General features: G+C 38.8%; 1 protein-coding gene across 1 annotated transcript in view; it reads right to left on the reverse strand.

Annotated features, from left to right (window-relative positions):
- LOC307066610 (uncharacterized protein) overlaps window positions 1-13,741 on the reverse strand; it is a gene marked incomplete at both ends in the record, with an annotated part of 87,276 nt that overhangs the window by 8,115 nt on the left and 65,420 nt on the right. Inside the window, 3 exon segments of the mRNA XM_079723810.1 lie at window positions 3-37; window positions 3,298-3,460; window positions 6,286-6,474. Coding sequence (XP_079579936.1) covers window positions 3-37; window positions 3,298-3,460; window positions 6,286-6,474 — 387 coding nt within the window.

Raw genomic sequence — 13,741 nt, forward strand, 5'->3', positions numbered from 1 at the left:
CAGCTATGAAAATACTGGCCTTTAACAGTATTTATACCTATAGAAAAAAATAGAAGTCAAATAGAAAATTTATAAGACTAGTGAATGAAACATACATGTTATTCAGTTAATAACATCCTTTTGACAGATGATTTAGGTTGTTTTCATAGCATACTCAATTTTAAGAAAATCTGAAACATGAATACATAATTTTACAAGGTACAGAAATTAATGGATGATTATTTAATGGAAGTACTTACTCCATCTCACTAGATAGGCCTCTAGTTTTACTTATTAGATGATTACTAATTTAAAATCTCATGGCACTATAAAGAAAATTTTCCCCCCAAACCATTGTGGAGTTCAAGGTTTTGGAGCATAAGCTACCCATTATCCTTGCTTTGCCCTGCGATAAACCTTTCTCTAATCAAAAAAAAAAAAAAAAAATCATGGCATAAAGACTTATTAAGCTAAAGTGTAAGAAGTCATTACCTTTCAAAGTTTGACAGAAATCAATGGGACAGAAATATTCTATTTACTAATATTTGATCTATATAGAACTTTTCACAAGCAAGGAGCAAGAGCAGAGAAGTTAAAGGGAACTATGAGTCAGTGCTTCCACTCTATTCAGCAGGCTTTTTTTGGATACCTGTTATGTTCCTGTCACTGTGCTAGATGAAATGGGAAATAAATAAAAATATTGTCCCTATTCGAAAAGATCCTTGTGGGTTCATCTTGGTGACTGACAGTAACTCAAGCTGGGTTTGCTGAGTCAGCCAGAGTTGGCTCAGAGAAAAAGGGATTATGTTAGTTACACTGGGATTAGAGCTGCTGTTCCAGCTAGATAACTCAAACAGTTGACGCCAAATCTCATTGAAACATCAGATGTTTGGAGAGTTTTGGAAAATACTCAAGGTTGTGTAACACAATCAAAAGTAATATGTCCTGTACCAAGAAACTTTTTTTTTTTTTTAAGAAAATGTGATAAGACATCTAGATTCTCAGGGGATGAGATGGATGCTGTGGCACATAGCCTTACCAAGGCCTAGTAGCTCTTTACTTCATCTTAAATCATTAGAAATCTAACATGAATCTCAGTGAGAACCCAACCACAATCTAGATCATTTAGAATTTAACAATGACGCAACCAAGTTTAAATATTAGCTCAGCACAGGGACCCAATCTGGATCCAAGAACTGCCAGGAAGGGAGAGCCGGACAAGTTTAATGAGAATAATAGAATTATCCCTGAATGTTAGATTATCTTAGATTCTCACTGGATCAGGCTGTTTTGGACCACAAATGGACAAAAATGAGACTCTGTAGCTGAGTCTTCTACCAGGCTAATACTTTCCCCGCTTATATTACAGGAGAACAGAGCAAGAACTTTTATTAGGTGAAGTGGTTGTGTGAGTAAACACAGCTGAATGTATATGGTATCTGAATTAATAAAATTAGTTACCTTGGGAAGTTATATATTTATCCCAGCTGTAATACCTATTATTTTTACTAAGACATTTTGGAACACCTTTTATGGAATTGCCTCCAGAACTCATGACATGTACTTTTGAATAACTTCAATGAATTTAATTTTTGTAATGGTTAACAACCACCCTAGGGAGTATGTACAGACCAAGCAAGTCTGCTGTGGGGCAGAGAGGGAGATGGTGAGATTTGGAGGACTCCATTTCAAGTCTAAAGTCATGAAATTTTAGTGCTCAAAGGCTCCTTAACAATAATTTAGCCACGGATTTTAAGTGACCAATTGGTAGTGGCTGGTAAGATGGATATTGAGAAGGACGGCAAGTACTGTAGAGTCCTTTTTGCTTGATTTGTGATGTATGCTATTGAGTAAGGTGGTCCAAACCCCTCAGTTTCTAGGAAAGAAAACAGAGGCTTAGAAAGGTTAAGTGGAAAGCCCAAGATTACATAGCTTGTTAATTGTATAGCCTAGAATGTATACCTCCAGGGTTCCAAGCTCATCCTATTTAAACTGAGTACATTGACTCCATTGCTTTCAAGGTATGTTTTATCCTAATCTAACCTGACTTGAGTAACATCTGGGGGCCAGATCCAGGATCATTGGAGGTACATGAGTTTGTTGTAAAATGAGTATGGCTATCACTCCAGGTCATATGTAGATGTGATTCCTTCACTGGACTTCTATAAAACTCTTCATTCTTTTCATGCAGGCTATGTGTTGTCTTATCCACCTCTGTATTCTTAGCATCTTGTGCAATATACTGTAGGTGCCGAATGAATGCAGTGTACTCTCTATGTCATGAAATTTTCCGGATTCTTGGAGTGATCCTGTACCAGGTACTCCTTCCTGGCAGTCTGGAGTACCTTGCCTGCTCAGGGATTTTTCTCTGTAGGCAAGAAAAGGGTGGGGTGGTAAGAGTTCATTGTTGAATGTGTTCAAGCAGAGGCTGTTGAGTCTTTCTCAAGGATGGTGAAGAGTTTCCTGCACCAGGAAGAAGACTGAACTGCATTCTAATTCAATGATTATAGTCTATGGCAGTTTTCAGGATATGCTTTATCTTAACTTGACCTGACTTGTGTAACCTCTGGGGGCAGACAAAGGATCATCAGAGGTACGTGGGTTAACTGTGAACCAAGCCTTGGGATCACTACAAGTCATATTTAGATGATTCAGAGAAAAATTTCCTAAAGTTTTAACTTTTTGAATCCTTTACTGCAGATGAAATAAACCAAACCATTGAATTTTCTATTCCCTCTGAGTTGTAATCCAATTGAAATTTGACATAGATTATCATGAATCATGGTTACAAAAGCCAGATAAAGAAACTGAGACACAAAGATGTCTTAATTTGCCTCCTAAGGCTCATGCCCCTACTGACTGTTAATCCAGTGCCATAAACCTCTGATGTAGGTAATTGCTATGACTCATAGAAACAAACAAAAATCAAGTTACTTTTTCCTTTATTCACCCATTGACCTCTGCGGCCTCTACACTCATCTTTGTCAATGCACCACTGCTGAGGCTCACAACTTGTCTAGGCCTCCCAAGTCTTAGAAGACTTTCTGAGTGCTGCCAGTCCCTTAGGGAGGGACCTTGAACTTTAGTGAAGCATAAAGCTGCTTAGTAGTTATTCATTCTGCTCTTTGGTACTCATAAGCTGTTTGAAACAGATGAAAGCCAGAAACTGGCCAGATAGTGCTGGTTAGGGAAAAAACCCTCTTACCTCACAACTTAACTGTTTAATGGAGGAATCAGTAGGAATTTATTTCCAGACCAATCCAGTGTAAGGATGGCTCCCATGAGACAAACTAAGGTCAGTTGCAGAAAAGCCTATACCTGGAAAGGAGTCCAGTGGCAAATATGGGTTAGTAAGGAAACTAGTGCAGACCATGACAGCATCAAAGATGGCTGACTCTCGCTTCCCTTCATGCAGAGTGACTACCTCCCATTGACCGGTAACAGAAAAATCTGGGCGTTTTGTTACACTGAAGACTTTAGTCTGAAAAAAGAATCATAGACATGGTTAATAGTTTTCAAGGTTCCAGAAAGGGCCTGCTGGCTGACGTGCCAATTGACATTTCAAATGTTCTAGAGAACAGACGAAACATAATTAATAAGCATAACCCTAGAAATCAAATTGGACTATCAGATTGATCATAATTTCCTGGATGGAAGTATTCTAAGCTTCGAGTTGTAGAGGGGTATTTAAGAGAGGTGGTGTGGTCCAGAATTTTTAAGTGATTTCCTCAAATTCTTACAGTGAGTGATAGAACCAAGATTATGACTTAGGTCTTTCTATGTTTTCAAAATTATTTTTCTGTTATGTATAGTTCTCATACACGATGGCTCCTTTATAACAGCTTGTTTAATAGAAACACGGATAATATTGAATATATAATTGAAAATATAAATTTGGTCCCAAGTATCTTAGTTTATGAAAGGTCTTATAGACTATGATGTTGAAGTTTTCCCAGATCTGGAGAACTACTGAAGAGTGCTAACTTTATGGCTGAATTTGTTGGGAGTTGTCTAAATTTCAAATACAGTTGATTCTTGAACAATATGGGTTTGAACTGCGGAGGTCCACTTATAAGTGGATTTTTAAAAATAGTAAATATTACAATACAACAGGATTTGTAATTGGTTGAATCTCTGGATGTGGAACTGTGAATACAAAAGCACCTGGGAAATGGAGGAAATGGGAATTTTCCACTGTACAGAGTTGGCACCTCTAAACCCCCGTGTTGCTCCAGGGTCAACTGTGGTCTATTTTTGTTCTCATGGAGTACATGTATATCCATGGGTACTAGATTCTGATTCAGAAAATATATTAAAGAAATTTACAAGTCAAGTTTAAAAGCATAAATTAGCCACTGACCAAGAGACTTTGCTGCCTTGCTTTCCTCTTCAGTTTTCAAAGAAGACAGACTTCTCAAGTCCCTCCTAACGGTTCACTGTCTGGTTTATAATATTTGAAGTGCTTGTTGGGTTCTACGTTTGTATTAGCAATTGTCTTTTTAAAATATAAACTTCCAGTTAATTAAAAAAACGTTCAAAATAAATTTATTTTTATCTTGAAAATAATGTGTTCATCATTGAAAATTTGGAATGTATAGAGAGGAAGGAAAAACAAAACCTCTTACAGACAGTTGCTTGTGTGTACTTTCTTAAAAATTTGGTGAACATCTAGTTTTTTAAAGTTATTTTAAAACAGCCTTGGGAAACAGGTAGTAAAGGAAATGCTTCAGATTCTGAAACTGATGCATTAGATATATTTTTTGTGGATTATATCCATTGACTATGGTAGTGTTTTATTTTTATTCTGTCCCTTGGAAAATAAGGAAGTGGGGTGAAATATTCTTTGGACAACTGGAGTACTTTTATTTTTCTCCAGTTTTATTGAGATATAATTGACATATAACACCATATAAGTTTAAAGTGTACAACCTAATGTTTTGACATATGTGTATATTGTAAAATGATTACCACAATAAGTTTAGTTAACATTCATCACCCCACATAGTTATCATTTATTTTTTTGTGATAAGAAATTTTAAGATCTACTCTCTTAGCAACTTTCAAATATACAATACAGTATTGTTAACTATAGTTACAATACTGTATATTACATCCCCAGAACTCATTTATCTTATAACTGGAAGTCTATTATTTTTGACTACCTTCACCCATTTCCCTTCCCCGTCCCCCATCTACTTCTGGCAGCCATCAATCTGTTCTCTGTTTCTATGAGTTTTTTTTTTTTTTTTTTTGATTCTACATATAAGTGAGATCATACAGAATTTGTCTTTCTCTGTCTGACTTATTCCACTTAGCATAATGCCCTCAAGGTTCATCCATGTGTTTGCAAGAGACAGGATTTTCTTCTTTGTTTACCATGGCTGAATAATATTCCATTGTTCTATCTATGTATCTATCTATCATCTATCTATCTATCTATCATCTATCACATTTTCTTTATCCATTTATCCATCAGTTGTTTCCATGGCTTGGCCATTGTAAATAATGCTGTAATAAACATGGAGGTGCAGATATCTCTTTGAGATAGTGACTTCATTTTGATCAGGAGTACTTTTAAGGTTGTGAATGTGAATCTTATATGGTACTTGTTTTGGTCAGTCTTTCCATTCATGTTACTTTCTCTGTGTAATTCTCCAAGAATTCCCTACCATTCCCATCTCTGATAGGGAGGGTAATAGAAGGGAAACACATGGATTTTCATGTGTTTCTTGCAGAGGAAGGAAAAAAGGAAGAAAGAAAGAGGAGAAAGAGGATATATTTATTTGCCTTTGTCCTTCTACCTACCTCCTGTCTCTGTCCTCTGAAATGGGAAGGGAGGTGGGTATGGCCAATGAGAAAATATCAAAGATTTTTCTATTCCCTAAGATACCTAGGAAAGATTTCCTTCAAATAGTGACATTCTCTTGTGTATAGGCCAGTGCACACATCCATTCATATAAAGGGATAGTAAAAAGCATGTACCCAGGACCTGGCAGGAAGTTCTCAATGTCCCTGTGTATAGGCATTTGGCCCAAACTGAAAATATGGTTTGACAATTTTAAGGTCCATTTGGATACTTGGTTGTAAGCATTGCAAACTAAAAGTTTATACATATGAATCCTTAGACAAAGTATCTCCAGATTTAATTAGGGTGATTGTAAGTAAAAGGGGAAAAGGAATCCAACCTGGTGTCAGCAATCTTGCCAGTTCGTTTTCTCATCTACAGAACCTAGGGTAGAGAGAGATAAGAGACAATAGGTAGGAAACACTTCCTGACTACTAACTGATGTTTTGTGCCTCTCTTACCTTGAATTGAATGCATTTCAGAAGGTTGAACTGGTTTGCATACATTTTGAGATATTCCAGGAATACAGAATTTGGCACATAGTGTGGATAATCTTCTGGGAATGGAAAGTCTGGGTAACAAGACATCTCCTTGCAGCTGTTGGAAACCACGGACTTGTAGAGGCTGGCTCTGCCTTCTTCAACATGTTCCTGTACAAACAGTGCATGCACATGAGTGTGTATGCATGTGTGCATGTGCATGCACACACATGAAATGGATGTTAATTTTTAGACGTTGAACCATACAATTTACGTATGCTACCTGCTACTTTCTTTTTTTTTTTTTTTGGCGGTATGCGGGCCTCTCACTGTTGTGGCCTCTCCCGTTGCAGAGCACAGGCTCCGGACGAGCAGGCCCCGTGGCCATGGCTCATGGGCCCAGCCGCTCCATGGCATGTGGGATCCTCCCGGACCGGAGCATGAACCTGTGTCCCCTCCATCGGCAGGCGGGCTCTCAACCACTGTGCCACCAGGGAAGCCCGCTACCTGCTACTTTCTAATGGAATTTGCTATCCTGCACTTACTTGAAAGATGATGAATATTGGACCCCACTATGAATATCATGATCAGAATTACAATTTCATTTATTACATGCTAACAAACCTGGGATAAACTCACCTGTCCAGATTCACACAGCATCACTGCAAAATACAGGAGAATATGGAAATACACCAGAGCTGGGAAGTATCTAGATGATGAACGATTGCTTTGGTTTCATGAGGTATTGTTGAAAGGATTATGGAGAAAGGGGGTTCAGATTATGAAGGATTTTGTATCTGAAGTTAAGGAATTTGAATTTTATAGAAATTCATGGAAGTGATTCATATTAAATTTTGAAAAGATAATTCTGTTTCTACAAAAGATAACTTAGAGGGATCTGGAAAGGACGGAAATGAGGCTAGTTAAGAACCTGAAACACAAATCCATGTGATTGCCAATGAGGGCCTGAGCAAAGGCAGTGGCAGTTGAAACTGAGAGAGATGGGATTTGTTAGGTAGCAGAGAGGTAGAATGCATAGGATTGTGAAACTGTTTGGATTTAAGGTTTGGGAGAGGAAGCAGGTCAAAGGTTTCCAGATTGGACAACTGTGAGTATGGTAAAACACTAAACAATTTCCCACTCCAGTTTTGACTTGGGTAACTAGCAAATAGCAACATCTCAGACAACTACTACAAGGTTGAATAGTGGGCAGTTTTAGTTATTCATTTAGGTTTGTACATTACCTCTGTCTTTTAGATGTATTATAAAGAATTGTTCTAATTTCAGTGGGAAAGTCCTTAGTATTTTAATATTGTTTACCATCTTGTATATGTATAGTTCTTTTCTCCTGTGAAACAAAAATTATTTTATTTGTGTGAACAAGTAGGAACGTGAACATAAACCTCACATATGGAGAGGACTTACTTTGTTCCCTCAAAAGGATTGAGTCTAGGTCTGCATGAAATATGTAGTGATAACAGAAAATAAAATTATAAACATACCTTTGTAGTTTGAACTAATGATACCGATCTCATCAACTGATGAGTTATCTTGCTTATTTGTGACTCCACATCTGACAGCCCCATTTATCCAGAATAAATCTAGAAAACTGGAATCTAAATGGCTTCTGAGAAAGATGACTATTTAAATCCTGATCTTTCATTCTGTAGGAAGATCTAAAGCAGTGCTACTCAAAGATGTAGGGACTTCCCTGGGGGTGCAGTGGTTAAGACTCTGAGCTCCCCATGCAGGGGGCCCCTGTTTGATCCCTGGTCAGGGAACTAGATCCCACATGCATGCCACAACTACAACTAAGAGTTCGCACGTCTCAACTAAGACCTGGCACAACCAAATTAAAAAAAAAAAAGAAGCAAAGATGTAGTCAGCAGAGCCAGACCGATACGAACTTTTTACTACCAGTCTATGACAATATAAGTACAGAAGGTGAGAGTAAGCATCTAGAAACTTTTATAGCTATAATTTGACATTGCTCAGTATCCAGGCACGTGGACTCCTTCGTGATGAACGGGACATAGATCAGTCTTGGTTTTGTCTAAGTCATGTGATGAGTTGTGTGGGATTTGAACTGAGTACTAGTAATGCAGGTAAGACTACATTACAGTGTAGGACTTTCTTTTTAAATTAATCTTTTTTTTTTTTTTTTTTTTTTTTTTTTTCAGTACGTGGGCCTCTCACTGCTGTGGCCTCTCCCGTTGCGGAGCACAGGCTCCGGACGCGCAGGCTCAGCGGCCATGGCTCACGGGCCCAGCCGCTCCGCGGCACGTGGGATCCTCCCAGACCGGGGCACGAACCCGTGTCCCCTGCATCGGCAGGCGGACTTTCAACCACTGCGCCACCGGGAAGCCCTAAATTAATCTTAAAAAATGATTTATTTATTTATCTTTGGCTGTGTGGGTCTTCGTTGCTGCGTGTGGCCTTTCTCTAGTTGCGGTGAGTGGGCTTCTCATTGTGGTGGTTTCTCTTGTTGCGGAGCACGGGCTCTAGGTATGTGGGCTTCAGTAGTTGTGGCACACGGGCTCAGTAGTTGTGGCTCGCGGGCTCTAGAGCACAGGGTCAGCAGTTGTGATGCACGGGCTTAGTTGCTCCGTGGCATGTGGGATCTTCCCGGACCAGGGCTCGAACCCATGTCCCCTGCATTGGCAGGCGGATTCTTAACCACTGCGCCACCAGGGACGTCCCCAATGTGTAACATTTTAAGGTTAGTTTGAAAACTATTTTCCAAAAGTGCATAGAAGCTATAATTATTTTCTTTCATTGAAAGATAATTGATATTCACTTATAATTTTACAGAATAAACGATCAGAATTGACTACTGATAAAGGACTGAAGTTAAATTTTAAAAATACAGCACTACTTGCTTCATTTTGGATAACAGTTTAAAAAATGAATATCCTGAGCTTGCTGAGGTTTCTTTAAAATCTTTTCTTCCATTCCATTCTCATATTCTGTGAGCCTCATTTCTCTGCTATGTGTGTTGTTAAGCAAAATTTAGAAACAGTTTAGATATATGTTATCTCTTGGGAGGAGTGCTCTCATCCATCTAGCCCAGATTAGATAAAATGACAAACAAGAAGCAAGCTTAATTATCACATTATAAACCTTAAGTATTAATATGTACAATGTGTAGTGAAAGTGTACCTACAGGTGTTTAATATGGAGAACTGATATTTCACACATATGGTTTTGTTTAGCAAAAAGTTACAAGTGTAATAGTGATTCTCTATAGTAATTGCCTTGTGCACACTTTTAAAGAAGTTTGAATTTATGTTTTGAAATTTTTCTTTATTTCATTTTCACCTTTCTAATAGTTCATTTTATTATATTTCACAAATATGATTGTCTGTAATTTCTTGGAAATTAAAACAAACCTGATTCTTCTCCAGAGTTTGAGAAGCACAGCTCTCTAGATTTGTGCTTCTAAATCTTGTTAAGAATTGCTCGGGGAATCTTATTAACATGTAGATGCTGACTTAGTAGGACTGGGTGAGCCTGAGATTCTGTGTTTCTCACAAGCTCCCACGCAGATGCTGCTGGGTCATGGACCACGCTTTGAATAACAATACTCTAGAGCTGTCTTGCCTGATAGGAATGTGATGCAGGCCACACATGCACTTTAAAAATTTCCAATAGCCACATTAAAAAAGGTAAAAAGGAACAGATGAAATTAATTTTAATGGTATATTTTATTTTACTCAATATATCCAAAATTTTATAATTTCAATGTGTAATCAATATAAAAATTATTAATGAAGTATTAAAACTTTTTTCTCATATTAAGTCTTCTAAATCTAGTATATATTTTTTTTTTTTTTTTTTTTTTTTTTTTTTTTTTGTGGTATGCGGGCCTCTCACTGTTGTGGCCTCTCCCGTTGCGGAGCACAGGCTCCGGATGCGCAGGCTCAGCAGCCATGGCTCACGGGCCCAGCCGCTCCGCGGCATATGGGATCCTCCCAGACCGGGGCACGAACCCGTATCCCCTGCATCGGCAGGCGGACTCTCAACCACTGCGCCACCAGGGAGGCCCTCTAGTATATATTTTAAACATCTGAATCCAAATGCTAAATTTTCACTTGAAAAAGTGGATTTACATACCCAAATTGTTAACAAATACACTTAAAAATTCTTCAGTAACTGAATTGAGTATTGGTTTTAAAATTAAAATGAATTAAAACTAAATTAAATAAAAAATTCAGTTCCTTAGTCATATCAACTGCATTCCACAGTTACATGTGGCTGGTGGCTACCTTATTGGACAACACAGATTTAGAACATCCTTAAACTTGAAGCCAAGTATTAGAATTAAATTTAGTGCTGGTTTGGTGTAGTTAAAAGTGATCAAGTTTCCTCTGGGTTATAGGAAAAAGAGAATGGGAATAGCTCTAAAGAGCTGTAATATTGAGAAGTTGAGAGCAAACAGAAGGGGAAGAAACTATAGTAAAAGGAGAAAAACATCAATTATAAACATTCTGGGGTCAGTTTGTGTATGACCAAAGCTCCCTCACTTTTCTCTGGCATCTGAGAGCATCACATTGTAAATAATACTTCGTTAAAAACGCCAATTTCTAGTTAACAACAATAAAAGGCTAAATTTGGAATACATACTGTTAAAAGGGGGGTAGAGATGTGCATAATATCATGTTGTAAAGATTTCCATAAAGGTAGTTCAAAAAAATTTTAAACATTTTATAATGGCACGTTTAAAAATCAAAGAGTAGTAGAGACTCATTGGAATTGGATAAGTCAGGGAACCATGGGGACCTTAAAACAAATGAACCCACAAACAAAAATAGAAAAGAAAAAAACCAACAACTCTGCTGCACAAAATTTTGGAAAATCATTGTAAAGGCAGGAAGAAGAAAACCTTCCAGGAAACACTGAAGCCTAATGTGAAGTAATGTTTCACAGATGCCAGCTGAGGAGAAACTGTAGCTTAGTATGGAAACCTGACCTTTAGGATGGAATCCAACACCACTTTGCTCTGTCTCTCTTGCCTCCCACTGATTGTTTCTCCTGGTAAAATACAAGGTCTGGAGTGTTTCAGATATATTCAGAGAGTACCAGTCCGTGCCACTTCTGAATGGGGTTTGCAGGTCCTAAGCCCTCCCCTCCAGTGTTTGCCTCAGTGAACAAACTGCCCCAGTGATTCTCAGGCCCTGCTGGGACCCCCGGCTGCAGGCACTCTTGGCATTGTCTCTCTGTGTGTGCCAATTACCCTCTGTGTGGCACTCTGTATGTGGAAGCACATTTTTCCTGAGAATTGATGGGGGCACTTAGGGGAAAGATTTTTGTGTTGAAGGTAAAACTGAATGAGAGGGGAAGAGAAATGGATTGTACAGAGGGGGAAAATAATAAAGGCAAGAATGGAGGGGTTTCTGGCTTCCTGGTCCACTTGGTCCTGCAATACAATGGGAAAGACATCATATTCACTAGAATACTTCATGGGATTCCATGGACAGTCCAGGATTTGCCTGCCCTTATTCCTGAGCTGTGGCACAGACTCTGGAAATGCATGGAGTATAGTTCTTGTCAGCACAGACCACGGAGTCAGACAGCCTGGGTTCATATTCAAGCTCTATATTTTTAGCTGGGTGACCTTGGGAATTTTCTTAACCTCTCTGTGTCTCAGTTTCCTCTTCTATAAATAGGAATAACAATACTACATAACCCCTAGGATAAAGTGAAATGACAGTTCTAATGCATTTAGAACAGTGCCTGGTAAGCTCTCAAAAAATGTTAACTGTTATTTGTAATATTCTTCTTCCACAGTTACCGTGGAAATTTACTTTCTCAAGCTTTGTGTCCTCCAGAGAGGATTATAGGCAATGGGAAGAAACCTTTGTCAGGTCAGAGGTTTCTCCTTTCTCATTTAAAAAAATAGATATAAAATGATAATAAAAGTCACTCCTATATAGATACATAGAGACATTCTCTCAATGCACAACATTCACAGCTCTTGTTCTTTTTTTTTTTTTTTTTTTGGCTGCGTTGGGTCTTCGTTGCTGTGTGCGGGCTTTCTCTAGTTGTGGCAAGAGGGGGCTACTTTTCATCGCGGTGCGCGGGCTTCTCACTGTGGTGGCTTCCCTTGTTGTGGAGCCCGGGCTCTAGGTGCGTGGGCTTCAGTAGTTGTAGCACACAGGGCTTAGTAGTTGTGGTGCATGGGCTTTGTTGCTCCGTGGCCTGTGGGATCTTCCCGGACCAGGGCTCGAACCCATGTCCCCTGCATTGGCAGGTGGATTCTTAACCACTGTGCCACGAGGGAAGTTCAGCTCTTGTTCTTAAGAACAATTATTTCCTTCTTTTCTTCTCCTTTGAACAGCCAGAACACATTTTACTTTGTCACTTCCTCTCCCTATGGAGAGCCAGACTGTCTACAATCTGTCCAGAGTCTGTAGATCTGTTTTCAGATCTACAGCACAGGGGAGCTGTGGAAACCTCAGAGGAGATTTGAGGAACCCCCAAGAGGTTAGGGGCCTGTCAGGTGTATCCTCTCCAAGATAATATGAATTCAATAAATGTTTGTTTAATATATGAATAAAAGGAAACCTACTAAGATTACTGAACTTTTAGAAATAAGGCTTTTAAGAAGAAGTAAAATGGTACCCAATTAACAAATCATTTCAGCCCCTGTAAGAATCAGGCTTAACGTGCCTAACGAAGAAATAGCTGAAGAATTCCTTACTGATTTAAGGGGGTGAAGTATTACACTTCATCATTGCCCTCACTGAATCTAAAAATATGTGGTGCATAAGGCGCATAGTAGGTGCTCAATAAATGTGGAATAAGTGAAAGGTTACATGTGCAGAAGAAAAGACCTCGATGCGCATAAGGAAGCACGTCATTCCAGGGAGGGTTATTGTTACAGAGATGTAATGGGTGAAGCAGAATGTGTTTCTATCAGCATAGTATAATTACTTCTAGAGGATGTCAGTGTCGTTCTACATTAAGGCTATTTCTCAAGGCTCCTTCCTATGCTAAAATTCTCTAAGAGTAATATTAGTTAGGAGTGACAGAACAATTCCTGACATTTTATTTCTTCGAGTATTCTTCTACAATCGAGATAATCAGCCAATAGCATTACTGTTTGTTCTAAGCCTCCCTTTCCTCTCAAGAGCCTGAGAGAGTTGGTTGTGGAACAGATGTTCCGCACTTACCTCCTGGTGCTACTTGAGTTGGTGGTCACAGGTGGGTTCTTTATCAATGTATCCCTTTTCTTTTTAAACGATGCCAACGCCTCCCCTGCCCCAATGAAGGATGGACTTTCTTTTCCATTGCAACCTTTGTCTGCTTCCTCTCAGTTTAAGACTGTGGTCTGGAAGAGGCCAGAGTTATGCCCATGTGAGTATCGAATTAAGTGCAGTAGTTTATAATCTCTGTAATGTTGGGGGCATCTCTCTATTTGTAAATGGAAACCTTCTTC

The sequence above is a fragment of the Hyperoodon ampullatus genome, assembly GCF_949752795.1.
Source record: "Hyperoodon ampullatus genome assembly, chromosome: 2".
Classification (NCBI taxonomy): domain Eukaryota; kingdom Metazoa; phylum Chordata; class Mammalia; order Artiodactyla; family Ziphiidae; genus Hyperoodon; species Hyperoodon ampullatus.